Source organism: Sitophilus oryzae, unplaced genomic scaffold (genome assembly GCF_002938485.1).
Source record: "Sitophilus oryzae breed Bouriz unplaced genomic scaffold, Soryzae_2.0 scaffold_115_pilon_pilon, whole genome shotgun sequence".
Taxonomy (NCBI): domain Eukaryota; kingdom Metazoa; phylum Arthropoda; class Insecta; order Coleoptera; family Curculionidae; genus Sitophilus; species Sitophilus oryzae.
The window spans coordinates 611,462-632,034 of record NW_022145793.1 but is presented as its reverse complement, the minus strand read 5'-3'; the positions used below and the strand labels follow the sequence as shown (position 1 = coordinate 632,034).

The 20,573-nt window shown below is 31.6% G+C and overlaps 1 protein-coding gene and 1 long non-coding RNA gene across 2 annotated transcripts in view; one reads left to right on the top strand and one right to left on the bottom strand.

The window, feature by feature from the left end:
- Nucleotides 1–42: 42 nt before the first annotated feature.
- On the bottom strand, nucleotides 43–19,978 carry LOC115887376. The gene is made up of 4 exons (XR_004051069.1): nucleotides 19,968–19,978; nucleotides 18,253–18,256; nucleotides 5,869–5,873; nucleotides 43–118 (listed from the first exon to the last, which is right to left on the bottom strand). It is a non-coding gene; the product is annotated as an uncharacterized LOC115887376 (long non-coding RNA).
- The window catches only part of LOC115887365 (kinesin-like protein Klp98A), a 30,248-nt gene continuing 9,789 nt past the window's right edge, over nucleotides 115–20,573 (top strand). The window contains exons 1-17 of the mRNA XM_030906783.1: nucleotides 115–257; nucleotides 328–397; nucleotides 516–734; nucleotides 786–1,048; nucleotides 1,104–1,233; nucleotides 1,331–1,436; nucleotides 1,489–1,659; nucleotides 1,719–1,927; nucleotides 5,904–6,080; nucleotides 10,296–10,356; nucleotides 10,421–10,586; nucleotides 11,487–11,612; nucleotides 11,779–11,974; nucleotides 12,114–12,251; nucleotides 12,373–12,507; nucleotides 19,284–19,400; nucleotides 19,502–19,749. Coding sequence (XP_030762643.1) covers nucleotides 211–257; nucleotides 328–397; nucleotides 516–734; nucleotides 786–1,048; nucleotides 1,104–1,233; nucleotides 1,331–1,436; nucleotides 1,489–1,659; nucleotides 1,719–1,927; nucleotides 5,904–6,080; nucleotides 10,296–10,356; nucleotides 10,421–10,586; nucleotides 11,487–11,612; nucleotides 11,779–11,974; nucleotides 12,114–12,251; nucleotides 12,373–12,507; nucleotides 19,284–19,400; nucleotides 19,502–19,749 — 2,579 coding nt within the window. The 5' untranslated portion in view covers nucleotides 115–210. The remainder of the gene's footprint in view (nucleotides 258–327; nucleotides 398–515; nucleotides 735–785; nucleotides 1,049–1,103; nucleotides 1,234–1,330; nucleotides 1,437–1,488; nucleotides 1,660–1,718; nucleotides 1,928–5,903; nucleotides 6,081–10,295; nucleotides 10,357–10,420; nucleotides 10,587–11,486; nucleotides 11,613–11,778; nucleotides 11,975–12,113; nucleotides 12,252–12,372; nucleotides 12,508–19,283; nucleotides 19,401–19,501; nucleotides 19,750–20,573) is intronic.

Here is a 20,573-nt window from a genome sequence, read left to right as displayed (position 1 = left end):
ATTTAGTTTTCCGAACCCTGGTCGCAGACCTAAAGACCGAACCTAGTGATTGTGGAATTTTGTGGAATTTGGGTATGTTCGCCGTGGAATATAATTTTGGACCATTGGCAACGCTGGTCTTTATCAAAACAAAAACAAAAGGGCATTATTTTGTAATAATGTGATTTAAATAATTGAAAAACATTACTTTGTAATACTAATATTGAAAAAATGGCCTCAGTGAAAGTCGCCGTCCGGGTGAGACCCTTTAATCAGAGGTATAGTAAAATTACACGCTTGAGCGCGTTTAAACAATGATTTTTTTTTGTTAATTCTGTGTTTTTTTAGGGAAAGAGATATGGAGGCCCAACTGATAATTCAAATGAAAGGCAAAACGACAGGAATTCTAAACTCTAAGGTAAATTATTGTTTATTTATATGGCGCAGTTAAAAATGTAGGGCATCGTCACTTTGGCACCAACCATATTTACATTCTATTTTAAGAAGCTTAATGAAATTGTGTGTTGATTTTTTAGGCTAACGCTCGAGACGAAAACATTCGTTACAAAGAGTTTACTTTTGACCATTCCTATTGGTCTCATGATTTCAAATCAGATAATTATGCATCTCAAGAAAGCGTCTATAGTGATTTAGGAACGGAGGTAGTGGACTGTGCTTTCGAAGGATACAACGCTTGTGTTTTTGCTTATGGACAGACAGGCAGTGGTAAAACCTTTACAATGATGGGATCAAATGTATGCTTTAGAAAAAACACTATTTTTGTTGATAACTAGCTATTTTTTTAGGATAACCAAGGCCTTATACCGAGAATTTGCAAAGCACTATTTGATAGAATGTCAGAAAACTCAAAAAGGGGAACCACACATCGTGTACAAGTTAGTTACTTGGAGATTTACCAAGAAAGAGTGGCTGATTTGCTTATCGATAGAAGAATTAAGGAAAGTAACAGTTTAAAAGTGAGGGAACATCCTAAAAAAGGCCCCTATGTACAAGGTTTAACTACTTGTTGGGTTACAAATTACGGCCACATAGAAGATTGCATGAATAGGTAAATATTTAAGTAATTTTTTTTAAATTTACAGTTATAAAATGTATTTTTTTAGAGGAAATTCACACAGAACCACAGCTTCGACTAATATGAACGATGTGAGCAGTCGGAGTCATGCAATTTTTACTATAACTTTTGTTCAGGCTGGTTACTGTGATGGAGTTCCAAGTGAAACAGTTTCAAAAGTAAGTAAATCTTTTGCATAAAGTTTTTGTATGTTCTTTTCTGTCATTTACCTTTAAAATTATTGACTGACATTTGTAATTTCTAAAATGCTTGCAGATTCATCTTGTTGATCTGGCCGGTAGCGAACGAGCCGATTCAACTGGAGCCACAGGGCAAAGACTAAAAGAAGGGGCCCATATTAATAAGTCACTGGTTACTTTAGGTGATTTTTTTAAAATTTTATTAAGTTTACATATTTATGCGGATATTTTTAGGTTCTGTTATATCTGCTTTGGCAGAACTATCCTCGAGCGACCCAAAGGATCAAAACGGTCAAAGGAGAGCCTCGTTTATACCTTACAGAGACTCAGTTTTAACATGGCTACTGAAAGATAGTTTAGGAGGCAATTCTAAAACTATCATGATCGCTGCTATTAGCCCGGCAGGTATTTATATTAATTTATTTTTTAGGCTAAATGAATTAATATATTTTTTTTTTTGGCAGATTGTAATTATGGTGAAACATTAAGTACTTTGCGCTATGCTAATAGGGCAAAGAATATTATTAATAAACCAACAGTTAACGAGGATCCTAATGTTAAGTTAATTCGAGAATTAAGAAATGAAATTAGTAAACTAAAAGCGCTGATGTTTTGTGAACAAAGATCAGATGTATTGGCTCAACAAATACATGAAAAGGAAACTAGAGAGAAGGTAAGATGTTTTCTTTAATATTAGTACTAGAGTTTAAAATTATTATTATATGTTGAAGAGTATTTTGCTGATGGTTGGTAAATGTGACTTATTTGACTGTTGGGAAACATTTTAATCTATTTTAAATTGTATATACATATATTTCATTTTCTAATTTTGATCTACTGTGTCTTTTAACTGATAAACATGTTTGTATGATTATTTGTATGTTATTTTTTTATTGATATTGTTCTGTTTAGCCCACGGCCACACAGAAAGCGTTTTTAGCGTTTTGCGTTTTTTGCGTCTCAAGCGCTTTTTGCGGTTTTACCTTTTTAAGCGTTTTTTTTCGATTTGTGTCCATTAAAAACACGCAAAATACGCGGCAGGTTTGCAGTTTCTATCAAGATGTCAATTAGTAACGTCGCATCATTTATATTACGAATTTTAGTTTATATGTATATAGTTTTTTTATATTGTAGTGTTGTGGTTAGTACTTGTTATAATTATAATATAATATGATAAATAGGTAATTATAATTATATAATAGAATAGTAAATATTTCTAGTTGCTAATGCAATTTTAGGACATGATTTATCAAACATTTTGGAGTAAAACTTCTTTACGCGCTCTGGGAGTAAAAATTCAAGGCCGTGACATACGAGCTAGTGAGACGGCCTTGACACACGAGCTTGTTGTAATGAAACGTGTTAACGGCTTAGAAATACGTAGTGACGTGACGTGTATTTGTGATCAGTACACGTGTTTATCAAAAATATAATACAAATTTTGTAAAAGTGAATCAAATTATTACGTGTAAAAAAACATTTGTTACACGTAAGAAACTATTTTTATTATTTTACGCGAATAAAACTGTTACACGTAATAAACTATTTTTTACGCGTATAAAACTATTTGTTACTGGTAGAAAACTATTTTTTACGCGTATAAAACTATTTGTTACTGGTAGAAAACTATTTTTTAAGTGTATAAAACTATTTGTTACTTGGAAAAATCTATTTGTTACACGTAAAAAACTATATTTTTACGCGTCAAAAACTTATTGTTTCTGGTAGAAAAACTTTCTTACGCAAAAAAAAATATTTTTTACGTGAAAAAAACTATTTGTTACACATAAAAAACTAATTTTTATGCGTCAAAAACATTGTTTCTGGTAAAAAAACTTTTTTACCCAAAATAAATATTTTTTACGTGTAAAAAATTATTTGTTACACGTAAAAAAATAATTTTTTACGCGTCAAAAACTTATTGTTTCTGGTAAAAAAACTTTTTTACCCAAAAAAAATATTTTTTACGTGTAAAAAACTATTTGTTACACGTAAAAAACTAATTTTTACGCGTCAAAAACTTATTGTTTCTGGTAAAAAAACTTTTGTTAGGCAAAAAAAATTACTTGTAAAGAACTACCGTATGATCGAGAAAAAACGGCCAAACCAAACGATGGCTATGAAATGAAGATCGCTGTCATTTTATATGTAAATTTATATGGGAAATGTCATCGATCGTCATTTCCCAGCCAACTGGACGCCATTTTTTTTCGATCATACGGTATTTGTTACACGTAAAAAACGAATTTTTACCTGTCCAACTTTTTTAACCAAAAAAAAATTTTACGTGTAAAAAAACTGTTTATTACACGTAAAAACTATTTTTTACGCGTCAAAAACTTTGTTTCTGTTAAAAAAAACTTTTTACGCAGAAAAAACACTTTTTACGCATAAAAAACTATTTTTTACGCGCAAGAAAATATTTAATTTATTACTTTTTCAAGATTTCAAGCTACACTTTTTTCAAACATTTTCTTCAAATTTTTGAAATTAATAGAATCTTCCTAAACAGTAGATGTTCTTTATAAAAATATTTTTATATAATAAAAACGCAAAAAACGCTTTCTATGTGGCCGTGGGCTTAGGCTTAGTAAGAAACTTCGGCAGCATATTCTGCTGATGAAAATAAGTAAAAAAGTTTGTATAAATGTACGTCCTGAAATGCTTCGTTTCGGAGATACAGGGTGTAGAATTTTCATTTCTATTTCGTTTTTTTTTCAAATAATTTCTTAACTAAGTTCGATATTTGGATGAAAATTGGTGTCTGGGAGTTTTTTGACATGAGAAATTTGATTTGGATGTCAATATGACTCCTATTTCTAGGGGGCGCCACCTACATGTGTTTTAACCTTTGAATAAGAAGACTAAGGAAGGAGCATAATGCTATTCATGTATTCATGCATGGTGGGCGGAAAAAGGACTCTAGGGTGGGGATCCTTGACAGTTCTGTTTGACGATTCATTTGACACATTTCAATTTGATTTGAAATTTTGTGGATTTGTCAGTCTTTACGGAGCTTATTTTATGTTATTTATTATTTATTCTACTACTGATAGTTGTATAAAGGTAGTAAATCTAGACGGAAATTGTGTTGCAGAACTTAAAATAACAGTGACACTACCGCGATTTATCGAAAAAGACTCTAAAATAGTTGGTTGTGTAGCGTGTGGTAGATGTCTGCAAAAATCGAGTGAAATAATGGAACAACTTTTCGCTAGTAAGTGACTATATAATATACATACATGTAATAAACCGATCATTTATGAAATTCACTTAAATTAACTAATTATATATTTTTTCTTGCATTTTTGGTTTTATTTACTACTTGTCAAAGATTAGATGTCAAAGAATTTAGATACGTCAATTTGACTTACCTGCTTCAGTAGCGTATCGGATGTTTATGATTATAAATAATTATTATCAGTACATCATAGTTTTACATTTTTTAAATAAAATTAGAACGGCACTGACAAACCGGAATTTAAGTCCGCCATATTTGAGACCCATCGCGGTGGACCTAAGATTTTTGATATGCTCCTTCCTTAGTCTTCTTATTTAAAGGTTTTAACTGTTTTGAAGAGTAATAACTTTTCTTCCGTACCTGTATAAAACGACTGAGTGAAGAAATATACTTTTCCATGATTTTTGACGTAAAAAATGTCTCTTGGTAAAAATCGCTAAGAGCAACCGTTTTCAAAATATTTAGAATGGAAATAGTTAATACATGTTATTATTGACTATTACAGTTGAGGGTTGGAACCTTTGGTGTTACACAGCAAAATAAAAACACTAAATCACCACAATACACCAAAACACTTTTACTTTTACACTGGACGCGCGTTTCGCTAACCATGTTAGCATCATCAGCAGATGATTATAAACTAAAGTACAATCTACAAGTTGAGCGTTTGAAAAAAATAAATTTTTCTTCGAGAATGTGATGAAACCAAACCAAAACAGTTTCTGTTGGACTTTTGACTCAAAAACATTTCAAATTTATGATTTCAGTCTAATAACTATTTAGTTAACATGTTTAATTTATGTCAATGAAGAGAGGTATTGATAATTTCGATTCCAAATATCTCGAGAACCATTACTCGACGCGATTTTTACCAAGAGACCTTTTTTACGTAAAAAACGTAGTAAATGTATATTTTTTTATTCAATAGTTTTATACAGGTACGGACGAAAAGTTATTACTCTTCAAACCAGTTAAAAAATATGTACGTGGCGCCTTCTAGAAGCAAGAGTCATATTGACATCAAAATCAAATTTTTCATGACAAAAAACCCCCAGACACCAATTTTCATCCAAATATTGACGTTACTTCATAAAATATTTGTAAAAAATCGAAATAAAAACGAAACTTCTACACCCTGTATCTCTGAAACTAAGCATTTTAGGACATACATTTATACAAACTTTTTTACTTACTTTTATCTGCAGAATAAGCTGCCGAAATTTCCGGAATACAGTTCCGACCACACTGTATATATTAGGTTAAGTTAGATAGTAGTATATGGGTTGCCGTACCTCAAAAGTCAATAATAATCAATTTAGACAAACGTAAATACAGAAATGAAACGTCTTAGTAGATGCGTATTCATTTGGAACCTTGTCTTAACTGTCTCATGTATCTATTTTTTAAGGAATTGACCGAGGAGTGGACGGGAAAATGGCGGGAGGCTCAAGCCATTTTGAGGGAACAAACCGCTTTGGGTCTGAGAAAATCTGGCGCAGGCGTAGTCTTAGATTCGGACAGGCCGCATTTGGTCGCTATAGATGATGATCCCTTGAGCACAGGAGTCACTTTATATCACTTAAAGGTAGATACTGTGAATTAATAGTCTAAGAGCTAGCAACGTTTTTGAGAAAGTATTTTAAGATGTCTGGCTCTTTGATATATCTTTTACTATGCTCTCTGGAACAGCATGCGGCCCGTCTGGCTGCCGATACCCGTTGCGTTCATTACTGCGCGTCGGAAAAAGATCCTATATGTTTTTTAATTTAGTCCTATAAATTCTAATATTGAATATAAATCGAACATGTCCCCATAGCGCAGTGCGTAGAGTTTCCGATTACGATCCGAGGATTCAGAGTTCGAATCCGGGTCAGGACAAAGATTTTTTTATTTTATTTTCGTTTAGGTTAGGTTAGTTGATAGTAAAGTATTAAATAATTATGGTGATTCAGAAAAACAAATATTTAATACTTTACTATCAGAATATAAAAAAAAATAAAATAAAAAAGTTTTTGCCCTGGCCCGGATTTGAACTCTGGCTCCTCGCTTGATAGGCGAAACCTCTACCACAGATTATACAGATTATAAACTTTGTTTTATTCTTTATTGTTTTTCGTGGTTCCAATTTTCGGAATCGGGCACTAGTTAGGTTACTAGTTTGCGCACATAGCACGCCCACTTATTATGGCCTCTAAAATTGTGCACAGCGTCTGACCGGCACAGTTATTAGAGAGATATCGGAAAACCGAATAGCGTCATGCAGTACTTTTAAGTTTGTATTTTAATAAACGCAGTTTTAGATAAAGTTAATGTTTTCTGGACAAAATAATGTTAAAAAATAATGGTTTAGCATGTTTTTCTTTTCGTTTTTGAATATTTCAGCCAAGTGATAACCATATTAAATTATTGCATATTTGAAAATTATTTGAACGACTAGCATTATTTGTTAATGTCAGGGTAAATGTCAAATAAGGCGTGCGGGAAAGTATCACTTTACGCATTTGTTAGGAAAATAACTATAGTAAAGTGATAGAACACTAATTTATCATTAAAAAGTCCTATTTGAGAATTATTTTTTTAATAGTTCTGCTTATAATAATAAAAACCGTAGATGTATCCTAATGGAGGGGGGGGGGTGCAATGATTTGGATATAATCTACTAATATACGATTTAGGATAGTACCTAATAATAATATCGGAATAACATTATATTTTTAAAGCCAGACTTGTTCAACCTATGTAAATTACTTAAAAGCCCCTTGGAAATAGTATCCATCGTATAGTTCAAATTTTGTTTTTTTCAAAAAACGGCAAATTGGGGCAACTTTTTTATATATGTTTATAATAAGGGTATACTGGTCTACTATATGCCGCTATTCTTTTTATGGTACCTTGCGGCACTTACTTCATATTTCTTGATGATTAGCTCTATAATAAAAATTCAAAACTTTTTAATTCAAAAATATATAGTGGGTGATTGATGAGATGTATGTACAAAATTTTGCCAAAAATTCATTCACAAAGAACGAGTTAAATTAAAAAAATTATATTTTTTAAAAAACCTACCGCAGCTTGGGCAATAAAAAAATCAAATTGTGGTAATATTTTCAACATGAATTAGCATTTTTGAAAACGGTTAATTTTAAACCTTTGTAAAAACGACAAAATACATTTTTGTTTTCTAAAAATCAGTTTTTAAGAGAGGACTGATATTTGTTTTTGAAACTACCATATTCAGTTTTCCATTTTCCCAAAAAAAATTTTAGCCCCATGTCCAACATTTAACATGAACTCGTTCCATTGTGCGGCCGGCGAAATCTTTTATTTTAGGTGGCGAAATCTTTTATGTTTGAATTGTTTTGAATTATTACTTTAGTTTTATTAGGTAATTTGATATTTTAAGTAGCTGGGATTAGTTTTAATTAAATAAATATGGCCCAATATATGGATTCCACCTCTTCCAATATTAAAGAACCTATAAAGAGGCTTAGGTTTACAGCAGATGACGACTTAGCCCTTCTAATAGAATGCGTTGCCTTAAACCCACTGGCAGACGTTGAACAATAAAGCACTGGAAATATGCACTTTAGCCCTTTAGTTTTAAAATACCTAGTAAACAAAACAATTTCAAAGTTTTAAATTCAAAGTTAGGTTAAGTTTAAATAGCGGACGCGACGCCAACAGAATTCTTTCCGATCCGATAACTATAAATGAAGAGAGTTAATACCACCTCACGTAAAGGAAATAACACCTGGCGCCTTGTGACGACTTTTCTGTCGTTACCCGAATAGAATGAAAAAAGAATCCGTTGCTCCGGGTTAGAGGAAAGCTGGGTTCGTAGGTAAGGCTTCTGACTCACAGTGACTTTCTAATGTTGTTAAATATTAAAATAAAAAAATGATAATATATAGGCTGCAGAGATTTTAATATTGATGTTAAGAATTCAAATGGGTATGGTCAAAGACAGTGAAAAGGGCGCCACTTACTTTGTTTATGAGAGTGGTAAAGTAAGAAATCAAAAAGAAAAATACGATATCACAACATAGCTAAAATAAAGTAATCAACAGCATTAAGGGTCTATTATGTTTATCAGGAATAAAAGTCAGAAATAACTATCCTACATTAAACATTTATTGAAAACGAACACAAGTATCATCAATTAGTCACAATGATCCCAATGAAACCGCAAGTTATTTTAAATAGATTCGAATTTAGTAACTGTATTCTTTGAACTAAGTAAGCTACTTAATATAAAAACAGGTGAAATTTATGTATGTCTCAATACAATGATGTTTCGAAACATGTCGTGTACAAAAACCTTTAAAATGAATACGTGTTAATAATTTTCATATAAAATATCATAGCTAAGTAAGAGCGTACTGTACGAATCAAATTATAACTTATAACGTTAAATAAAAAATAATTTTGACTACAATATGTGGGATAAATAGTGATAATTTACCAGGTTATTAAATCTGTTGTCTCAAAAATTATAAAATAAAAGCGTACCTTGTATATCAAACTTAAGAGAGAGAGAGAGAGGTATTCTCCAGACTAACAGAAGTGGATGCAGATGACTATGGCAGGATAAGTCTTCGATATCAGCCAAAAGAACGATTGTAATGTCAGGAACACTGTCTTAAGGTCTGCATAGGTCCATACAAAATGAAAGTGGGTGAAACATACAATAATTACCGCATTATTACTGCATACCATGTGGTAATTACTCAGTACCATGTGGTAATTACTGAGTACCATGTGGTAGTTACTCTATAAATAAAAAATAGTTCTCAGGACAGATACTCAATAAAAATATTCAAACCATATGCCGATCCAAACCAGTAATTAAATACCCAAATAAACGAAACAAAAAACGGAAATAACTGAAATAGAATTTAGTTAGATAGGGCTATATAAAATGGCGGATAAACTTACGGTGATCATTCCAAGAAGAAACCAAACAAATACGATCTATACTCTGGATTGCATACTTTACAAGGTTTTCAAATTCCCAAATCGGATACACATGCAATGGAAATCGAAAAGTGGATTCAGAGTGCTTTTCACTGGAAAATTTGTCGGACGCCGAAACACGCGTCTTCTACGTCAAAAAGTGACATCATATGATCGAAATCATTAGAACAGAAAATCGCAATCCACAGCGAAGTGAGATTTGGACAAGTGAAATGCAATTAAGGAAGTTTGGCATATAGCGAATAGATGCGCTAATAAAAACTAAATATCGAGACAAGTGAGCTGTAACAAATAGAGTTTGGTATCTTTGGCATCTAGCAAATAGATGGCGCCAATACTAAGAAATTTAAATAAAAATAGAATTTTAAATTTAATTTTATTAAAGGAAATAAAAAATGCTACAGCCTTATTAACGTCCATGCACGCTATTCGGTTTAGCGATATCTCTCTATTACGTTGTTTATTGTTATTTTACGCGAGTTTATTTTTGCGCACAGGAAATTTTACTCGTTTGGACATCGTCATAAAAAACAATTTTCGTAGTACGAATTAGGTATAAGATTTTTATCTGTATACATATAGTATACCTAATCTGTGCCTCTACGCGCTGAGCTATGGAGACTCGGTCGGTTTATATTCAATACTAGAATTTAAAGGACTAATAAAAATATTGGATCTCCTTTCAATGCGCAATAGGGAACGCATGTTGTTCTAGAGAGCATAGTAAGAGCCAGACGTCTTAAAATATTTGTTTTTCCGACGTTGCTAGCTCTCGTACTGTAATGTTTGTAAAAATTTATCACTATCATAAATTATCGCTTTGTAGGAGGGTACTACGACAATCGGTACTGGAGACGAAAGCGTGAGACAAGACATAGAATTGAGAGGTAAAAAGAAATAATTTAAAAATTAAAGACTGTGATTATTTGTTCTTTATTTTATCTCATTTAGGATCTGGAATGGAGACGGAACATTGCACCATAACCTTTCAAAATAGCATCGCAATATTAACTCCAAAACCAGGGGCGCACGTGATGCTGAACAGCCAAATTTTAGAATCTCCAGCCAAGTTGTCCCAAGGATGCATAATATTTTTAGGAAAGGCACACGTGTTTAGGTAAGTTTAACATACTGGCTTGCTCAGTCTATATCTGTGGTCTGTATATTAAGAGTAAGACAAAAATTACAGTTGGGGTTAGGTCAAAATATGTCAAAATATTTTTCAATACCGTTTGATAGAGAGTTATTCCGTGATCTAAAAGGAATTTTTAAGAATGTGAATAATTATAAACTTGTGTATAGTGCTAATAATAAATTACAACAATTATTAAGTAATCCAAAGGATAAAACACCTCCACTGGAAAGGTCGGGTTTTTGTGAAATTTCTTGTAAAGATTGTAATCAGAAACATGTTGGGCAAACTAGAAGATCAATATTAACTAGATTTAAAGAACATTTAGCTCAGATAAGATATGGTAGACCGGATAAATCTTGCGTTGCTGAACATATTGTTGATAAAGAACATTGTATAGATCTTAATAATTTAAAATTAATTATATTAGTCTCAAATTAAGGGCAATTAGATGCATATGAAAGCATCAGAATTAATATATATAAAGATAGTATGAACAGAGACAACGGTCCAATTCCTTCAAGTTCTTTGTTCTTACTACTCTAGTGACGGAAATCTAACTCTTACGCTCGGTTGGCTAGATCTTGCTACGCCCACTCGGTACCCAGTGAGCGAGTATATAAACGGTCAAATTGTACTTTTTACATTAATCTTAATCATCTGCTGATGATGCTAACATGATTAGCGAAAGGCGCGACCAGTATAAAAGTAAAAGTGTTTTGGTGATTTAGTGTTTTATTTTTCAGTAAGAACCACAAAGATACAATATAATATGTATTATACCGATCTGGTCATCGAAACTGCGTGGTTTAGATTTTAACGTGTAACAGTGATTTTTTATAAATTCCACTTTATTTGAGTTAATAATATTTAATCTAACTATAGATTCAACGATCCTGCCGAAGCAGCAGAATTAAGGAAAGGCGAGAAAACTTACAATAATCTATCAAGATTGAGTTTGCTCAGTTGGTCTACACCAGATTTGGCTATTTCAATGGAAAATTTAGGAGGGTAAGTGTAAGGTAACATTTTCATAAACTAACAATCATTTTGTTGTATTATCATAAAAATCATGTCTATGGCACAAAGATAGAAGTGTACTTTAAATAATTGTTATCTAAATTATTAGCCACATTGAAATTGAATGATATATATTTATATAAAAAAAAATGTTTAGCGTTGCTGATGAGGACAGAGTAGATATAGATCTACAGAGGCAGCATTTGGAAAAAGAAAAAGAATTACTAGAAAAAGAACAAGAACAGTTTGAAAAAAGCAAAGAGGACTTTGAGAAAAAGAAAAAACACTTAGAGGAAGCCCAAGCAAAATTAGAGATTGAGAAAAAGATTGTGCAGAAGGAACATGCTGACCAGGTAATATATTTTTATTTTGTTGTATCCTATTTTTCATAAATTTTGACTTGTTTTTGAATTTATCATATTTTTTTATCTATAATCATACAGATCTTGTTTGATCATAACACCTTTTGATCATATTGTATTTCTACTTTAGACTAGGCAGTTACACGAAGACTGGATATCGTTGAATCAACAGCAAAGGGAAAGAGAAATGGAATTGAAAAGGAAAGAAAACGACTTGATTTTCCAAAGACAAGAATTGGAAAAGGAAAGGTTGAAGCTTTTAGGAGAGGTACGAAATATTTATTTAATTTTTTTTTATTTTTATTTTATGTGAAATTGGGGGTTCGGTTTGTTTGGTGAAACAATTTCACGAAATGAATTATATAATTTTTTGATTTCCTAATTATTAGATAAATGGAGACTGTGATACCCTAAAAGAAATGCGCTGTGATTTCCTATCCAAATTTACAAATATCTGCCGATTAGTTGCATCACGCGCCAACGAAATCACATTTCCTGATCCTCAATCCAAACTTTTGTTTCAGGTATCTTTATTTTTTTATTTATTTTGCACACTAACCCCTTTCGATTTAATTGCTTTATAATTTTACTTAACCCTAGTTTTTAAGCACAGTGTCTACAGGTTTTCTAACATATTATGTTTCATCTGTAGTTAATATTGTATAGTCTGTAAAACGAATACTTTGAATTTGACAGTTCCCGCGGGCTTTTCTACTGTTAATTTTATTAGGTTAGCAACTTGCAACCATGCTGACGCAATGCCGTCTCTAATAGAACAGCCTCGGAGCGAGATTTATGACGTCACGCTAGTTAGATACTACGGATTAATAAATATGTTGTAGAATACATGGAAAACATAATTATTCCTCGTATTTTTGGTTTGTATTTTAAAAATGATATAGTTTACATGAAATATACATAATATACAGTTAATAAATATAATATATATACCTATTTATAGTAATAAATACTTTGGCAGATAAACTATGAACCATACTAATGCAGCAAATGTTTTACAATATGGCTGAAATAGTACTCCATAGTCAATGTTGATAGTTTTTGTGTTAAGAATAATAATTTAAAAAAGTATGTTTTCATCTTGACAAGTTTATATTAGTTTATTAATTGCAGTAAACATTATAATATATAAATAAATTTTGTGAATGCAAATAATAATACCATCAAAGTCTACCATCATTACACATCACTATTAGTAGATATTGAATGTTTCTTGTTAAATTAGATCGATTTTCAAACCCCAAAATTTAAAATATATTTTACATTTTACCCATTATCTTATGTACCACCTATTCATTATTTGTATATTGTAAAATATTTGCTGCATTTGTATGGTTCATAGTTTATTTACCAAAGTATTTATTACTATAAATAGGTATATATTATATTGTATTTATTAACTGTATATAACGTATATTTCATGTAAACTATATCATTTTTAAAATACAAACCAAAAATACGAGGAATAATTATGTTTTCCATGTATTCTACAACATATTTATTAATCCGTAGTATCTAAGTAGCGTGACGTCATAAATCTCGCTCCGTGGCTGTTGTATTAGAGACGGCATTGGTCTAATATTTAGAAATGTCAAAAGCTGATGACATTTTACTTTTGTCAATTATGACATTTCGTGTTGATTTTTGCAAGAAGAGGAAGAACTGTCACTTGTTTTATTATTTTCCTTTTCTATTTCACGAAAGTAAAAGAGTTACCTATCTGATTCGTTCAGGCACTCAATTTAAAGAATATCAGTAACTTTTTTGACAGAGGGATTTTATATTTGCCATGTTGCTAAAAAATAACGGTCAAAATTCAAAGTTATTCATTTTATAGACTATAGTATTGCTACTGGTAAATAATTCTATAACTAATGAGAGAAAGTGTTTGTTTTTGTATTTGCTTTGAATTTTTTTATAAAATCTATATACAGGGTGTCTCAAAAAAGTATGTGTAATCTCCCGTGGGTAGACTCGCCGTAAAAATAAGGTTTATTTTTTATATCAACATAGGCCCGATTCTGCTTTGTTTCTAAGCTATAGAGGGTTAATTTTTTTTTGGTTAATTATATTTTTTTTCCAAATGTCTTTAGCGATTCGATTGACATTTTGAGGGCAAAAGTTACTATAAGTGCTACATAGTTTACTGCTAGAAAAGTGTTGACAAATTCACCAGGGACCAGCACATCATCACTGGAATAATTTTATAACAAAACAGGTGCGTCACTGACTTTTTTCTCATTAACAAAATTGTGTAGGTTGTTTAATGCCGATTAAAAGTTGTATCTTGATATTTTCTCGATTTCACTCTACTTCATGAGATAAACACAATTTTATTAATCTCAATTAATAAAATTAAATTAAAAAAACTATTTATTTAATCTAGTTTATTATTAAATTTTATTAAAGTTAGGTGGTTTCTATTAGAAAAGTTAGGTAGGCCTTCTATTAGACTTGGTTTAAGGTAGATTAATAGAATTACTTTTATCTGATGAAAGAGATCAAAATCGAAAAAAATTATAAAAAACAACTTTTAATTGATATTAAACGACCTATAGTCTGTCCAACGAGAAGATCCTTGACAGTGATAGATGTGTCTGTCATTTTAATTTCAAAGTATAGTATTTTTAATACCCATTTAGAATAACACCATCCTTATTTATTATTAATAAATCAGTTGAAACAAAAAATTACCAACAAAAATGAACGTCGATTATTAATAATTTGTTAGATGTCACGTTTTTGAAGTTACGTTTCATGTTAATGTCATAACGCAAAATAAGATATAAAAATGCGATATTCTGATGAATCCAAAAAACTTATGCTTAATGTAGTAAACTATTTTCAAAACGATTTAGGATCTCGATTTAAGGCAATTCAAAAAGCATCCGAAGCACTAAAAGTCCCAGAATGCACATTATATAATCTAGAAAAACCAAACAGAGCTACAGATTTCGAATTTAGAAGAAATATGTCTGCAAGCGTTTCCCGGAGCAAAATCCGAATTACTAAGAATACCCTACATTGTTTGAGGGAAGTAATTTACAAAATGTATGCGCGAAAGGATAAAATCACAGTAGAAACTATTTTCCTGCAATTTATCGAAGAGTCTCCAGAAACTAAGATTTCCAAAAGTTCGTTATATTTGGGAATTAAAAAAATGGGTTTTCATTTCAAAAAACGGGATGGAAGAAAACAGTTATTGGAAATGTCTGGAATCAGATTAAAAAGAATATTATTTTTGAACAAATACTATGCTGCTAAAAGCGAAAAGCTCTTTACACCTGTTTTTCTGTAGAATTTTTACTTAAACGAGCCCTTAAATAAATATTATTACTGCTTGCTCGACTTCTTGTTATATTATTTATTATACTTTTAGTGCTTCAGACGCTTATTGAATTGCCTTAAATCGAGATCCTAAATCGTTTTGAATATAGTTTACTACATTAAGCATAAGTATAAGTTAAGATATTCTTTGGTATAAGCCTTAAATCGAGATCTTAAATAATATAGGTATTTTTTAAGAAAACTCGGTATCTAGTTAATAAAACAATATTTTTAAAATTAGTGCGCTTCTTCTATATTTTTTTATTATGTCAACATCTTTAGAATTTCATAAAATTAATTTTTATTATTATAAACCGCCCTGATAATATGAAATTTCAAGTCACTCCGCCAATGCAATAAGAAATATGTCAAGCATTTGACATGACAAAGGTCATAACCTAATTTTTTTCATGCGGGTGTAGATGGTGCAAGAAGCCGCATACGTTAAGTTACTAAAACGGCTGGTACCTCTAAATAGGTATTAAAAATACTATAGTTTATTTTGTTTTACAAAGAAATAAGTTGGTACAACTGGAATGCATAGCAGGAAATTAATATATGTATTTAAAATTTCACTGACAAGTAACTTCAAAATATTGTGAAAAAAACTGTATAAAACTGAAAAAATGTAATCGAGTTATTTTATTTAATAATCATTTTAACGGTATGTGTTAATACAAAACAAACAAAAACAAGACACCACATACCAAAAAATATAAAAAAGAACTATTTCTTACTTTCAAGCTTTATGAAACTTCCCGCATTTTTGATCATATTTATCAATATAACTTATGTACAAATGCAAATTTGTAATATTCCGCAGGAATAAATAAAACAACATAAATAAAACAAACTACTTTATTAAGAATAACACTTACCAAATTTTATACCTCACAGGTTGATTAATTAGCTTTAATCTTAATTTTTTTTAAACCAGTACCTTTTAACATTATTTTTCTGCAGTACTAAAATCCATTATTTACCTATCGTGTGATGTCGATATTTTACAACTACTCCAGTTTTTAGTATGTGTTTAGTATGGTCCTTCTACCATATTCGAGATGCACTTATCTACGACGAGATGGTATACGAACTTTATTGATAGTAACTTTATTGGTGTATCTGTATAAGACTTTCTGCCTGGGCAGCGAGTATTAACCATAAACTGTGATCTGGGTTCTACAGTTAATTTTCACTCGATTTTTCCTCCACTTGACTTCAAAAGACACAAAACACACGAAATAACACGAATCAAAATGCATCATCTTCCAAAACGCAGGGTATTTGACAAAAGTTGTCACAATATTATAACCTATAATTTGGCAAGACTTTGACAAACGTCAAAAATCTAAAGGCGAGTTCATACGCATCGGCGTCCGTTTGTCGTTCATCGTTCCGTCAAACCACTAAAATTGAAATACGATCTGTCATTTTTGAAATAAACCAATGAAACTGGTTAAAAACAACAAGTGACGACGCATGACGAATTTATATTTAAACCCATCCATAGTTAACTTAAAAATTATTAGAAACTTTTTTTAGTAGTAAAATAAATAGATTGGTATGGGACGTCATCTGCTTTTCTTCTGTCGTCGTCTGTCGAAATCTTACCTGAGAAAAAAATAGAGTATACCCAACTGTGCTAACAAGAGGTAAAAGTCAGTGGCGCACAGGTTTCTTTTTAGCAAAATATTCTAGTGATAACCTATAAGCACATCCCTGGTGAATCTCTCGACACTTATTTAGCATTAAAATCTGTAGTATAGTAGCACAGATTATACAGATTATAATCTTTGTTTTTTCTTTATTGTTATTCGTGGTTCCAATTTTCGGAATCGGGCACTAGTTAGGTGACTAGTTTGCGCACATAGCACGCCCACTTATGGCCTCTAAAATTGTGCACAGCGCCTGACCGGCACAGTTATTAGAGAGATATCGCAAAACCGAATAGCGTCATGCAGTATTTACGCGAGTAAAGGCGCGAGTCAATTTTTAACGCAACACCCGCTAATAACGTTACCGTCTGACGTAATTTGCGGATCAATTACATCAAGCGCTATTTCTAAATAACGTTTAAAAATTGCTTAAATGGGCAGGTGCGGGTATTTGACAACCGGGGCCGGCCGGCGAGATCTTTTATTTTAGGTTATGTTCGAATTGTTTTGAATTATTACTTTAGTTTTATTAGGTAATTTGATATTTAAGTAGCTGGGATTAGTTTTAATTAAATAAATATGGCCCAAAATATGGATTCCACCTCTTCCAATATTAAAGAACCTATAAAGAGACTTAAGCCTTGTTCATGTAGACGCGAATCGCGAATCGCGATTTTGCGAAACTGCTCTCATTGGTCCAATTTTAATGATCATGGCGGCGCTGTCAGAAATTTTAAGATTTTGGCGATTCGCAAGATTTAAAATTTGGGGGGCGGGAAAGTTAAAGTGTTTTCAACTTTTTGCGAATATTCGCGCGATTTTAAGGTTCGCGTTTGCGCAAAATGGTGTTGTGATCGGTTATCGATTATTTTGACGACGCTGACAAAGTACAAAGTAACTGAAAGGATTTCTCCAGGTAAAATGGGTTCTCGTGCATATGTTTATGATATGTTTTTGATATATATGGTGACAATTTTTCAACCAAGTTATCAAACTCCTGTGCAGACAATCTGTGAAAATTCCTAAATTTTTTCTCATCTTTTGTCCCCATTTCTTGAATTAAATTGCGATACGCACCCTTGTTGCTTACGAAATTTAAATATTTCACATGTCCCAAATGACCGTTCTCTTCTACGTTTTAACAATAAGTAAATGGCAATTTTACGCCTTCTGTTCCAATCCCACAATCATAATCAATATTCATAATCATTAAACAAATTTGAAGTCATATTAGATTTGTTCGGGTTCTTGTTATTACCGATTCTGAACCGTCCTAGAACTCTGCAGCGCATGCACAAATGAAATAATGTCTTCATATTTCCTTCTGCGCATACGCATCACAGTTCTAGGACGGTTCAGAATCGGTACTAAGAGAAACCCGAAGTAAGATATTGTATGCTATAAAATATAAAATAAAGGTCGTAAACACGAATAAAAAACAAATTAAGTTATCTCGGGTTATGATTTTTTTGGTAACTTTCAGTGGAGCAAAAATGAAATGTCCCTAAAAATTCGCGACTGTATGAAATAGGTCCAAATTTTGCGAATATTTTTTGGCGAATCGCTTTCCGCAATTCGCAATTCGCGTCTACATGAAACAAGCTTTAGGTTTACAGCAGATGACGAATTAGCCCTTCTAAGAGAATTATTTGTTGCTTGTTGCTCTAAACCCACTGGCAGACGTTGAACAATAAAGCACTGGAAATATGCACTTTAGCCCTTTAGTTTTAAAATACCTAGTAAACAAAACAATTTCAAAGCTTTAAATTCAAAGTTAGATTAAGTTTAAATAGCGGACGCGACGCCAACAGAATTCTTTCCGATCCGATAACTATAAATGAAGAGAGTTAATACCACCTCACGTAAAGGAAATAACACCTGGCCTTATTAACGTCCATGCACGCTATTCGGTTTAGCGATATCTCTCTATTACGCTGTTTATTGTTATTTTACGCGAGTTTATTTTTGCGCACAGGAAATTTGACTCGTTTGCACATCGTCATAAAAAACAATTTTCGTACCACGAATTAGGGATAAGATTTTTATCTGTATACATATAGTATACTTAATCTGTGATAGTAGTAACTTATAGTAACTTTTGCTCTCAAAACCCTGAAAAAAAATTAGCCCCCTGTAGCTAAGAAACAAAGCGGAATCGGACCTATGTTAATATAAAAAATAAATTTTATTTTTATGTGAAAAATCTCCCCACGAGGAATTGCCACGTTTTTTGAAATACCCTGTATACATTATTCTGTATACAGATTACATTGATATGGTTATGGTGTCTATTTTTTTAGGAATTGGCGGCAAAATCACAAAACACGCCTCTGTCTGATGCAGAGTCTGATTCTTTGGTAGACATTTTAAATAGTATAAGAGCACCAGATATTATTCAGAAACTAGTTAATCAACATGTAAGTGTAGTTCAGTTTATATTTTTCTGTAACATAGCTAAATTTCATATTGAATAAGCACTTTAGTAAACTTAGTAAAATTTTTTTATTTAATTATTTAGAGAAAAGAATTGGCTGAATTACAAGCTGAACTAAATAGACGGGTACAGACATTATGTGAACGACAAAAGAGTGTCGAAATATTAGATCAAAAACTAATAGGATTGGTGAATGAACAAGAGGATTTAAAAATGGAAGAAAGTAACGAAACAAACATTATAATTGAAGATAGTGATCTGAAGGATCTTAAAGAGAAACTGGCAAAAAGAACAGGCGAAGAATTAAAACAAATAGAACAAAAGAAACTAGGGTAAGTTAAATATTTATGTATAATAACGGCGATATTATAGTTTTAAATTAAGTCACAAACATTAAGTTCACCAGGCCAAAGGAAAGAACTACCATCCGACAACAGCCGACTTTCTGTATCCCTCAATCTGATGAAAGTTATACAGGGTGTCCCAGAAATGAGTGCAGATATTTTAAGGGGTGGTAGATCTGGTCAAAATAAACATATTTTCTCTTTACCATTTTTAAAATAAATTGAAAATAACCAAGTTATTTAACTTTGAAAATTTAAAAAATAATCGCAACATTTTGAGAACCGCCGGCAGATATCGCCAACTACATCTAATTACCCGGATCAAGCCCGGATTTCAGTTAATTCGACGCACTGTGTTGCCATATGGACAAGAAAGTATATATTTAAAAGTAAGTCATAAAATCTCAACACCTGAGGAGTTTGCAGAGATGCATTACATTTTTAAGATAGTGATATTATTACATAAAATAAATTAAAAGTTAAATGTTTAAAAGTTAAAAAAGTTAAATTAAAAAACTTACCCAACATTAAAAAAGATACTTAAGACAGATCGATGTAACTGTGACAGTTCTCTTTTTCGATACACACTTAACTAAAATGCACTTCACTGTGCTGCTTTACTTGTACATGCTATTATAAATAACTGCTAAAATAACAGTCCCCATTTTTAACACATTATTTTCATATAGGCTTCATCACAATTTGAACCACTGATTTACAAAACACCTTGAAAAGCACACATTACTTTGAATACATTTCTGAATGAATAAATGTTGAGAATTATTGTCTCTTGCCGCCACTTTACGAACTAC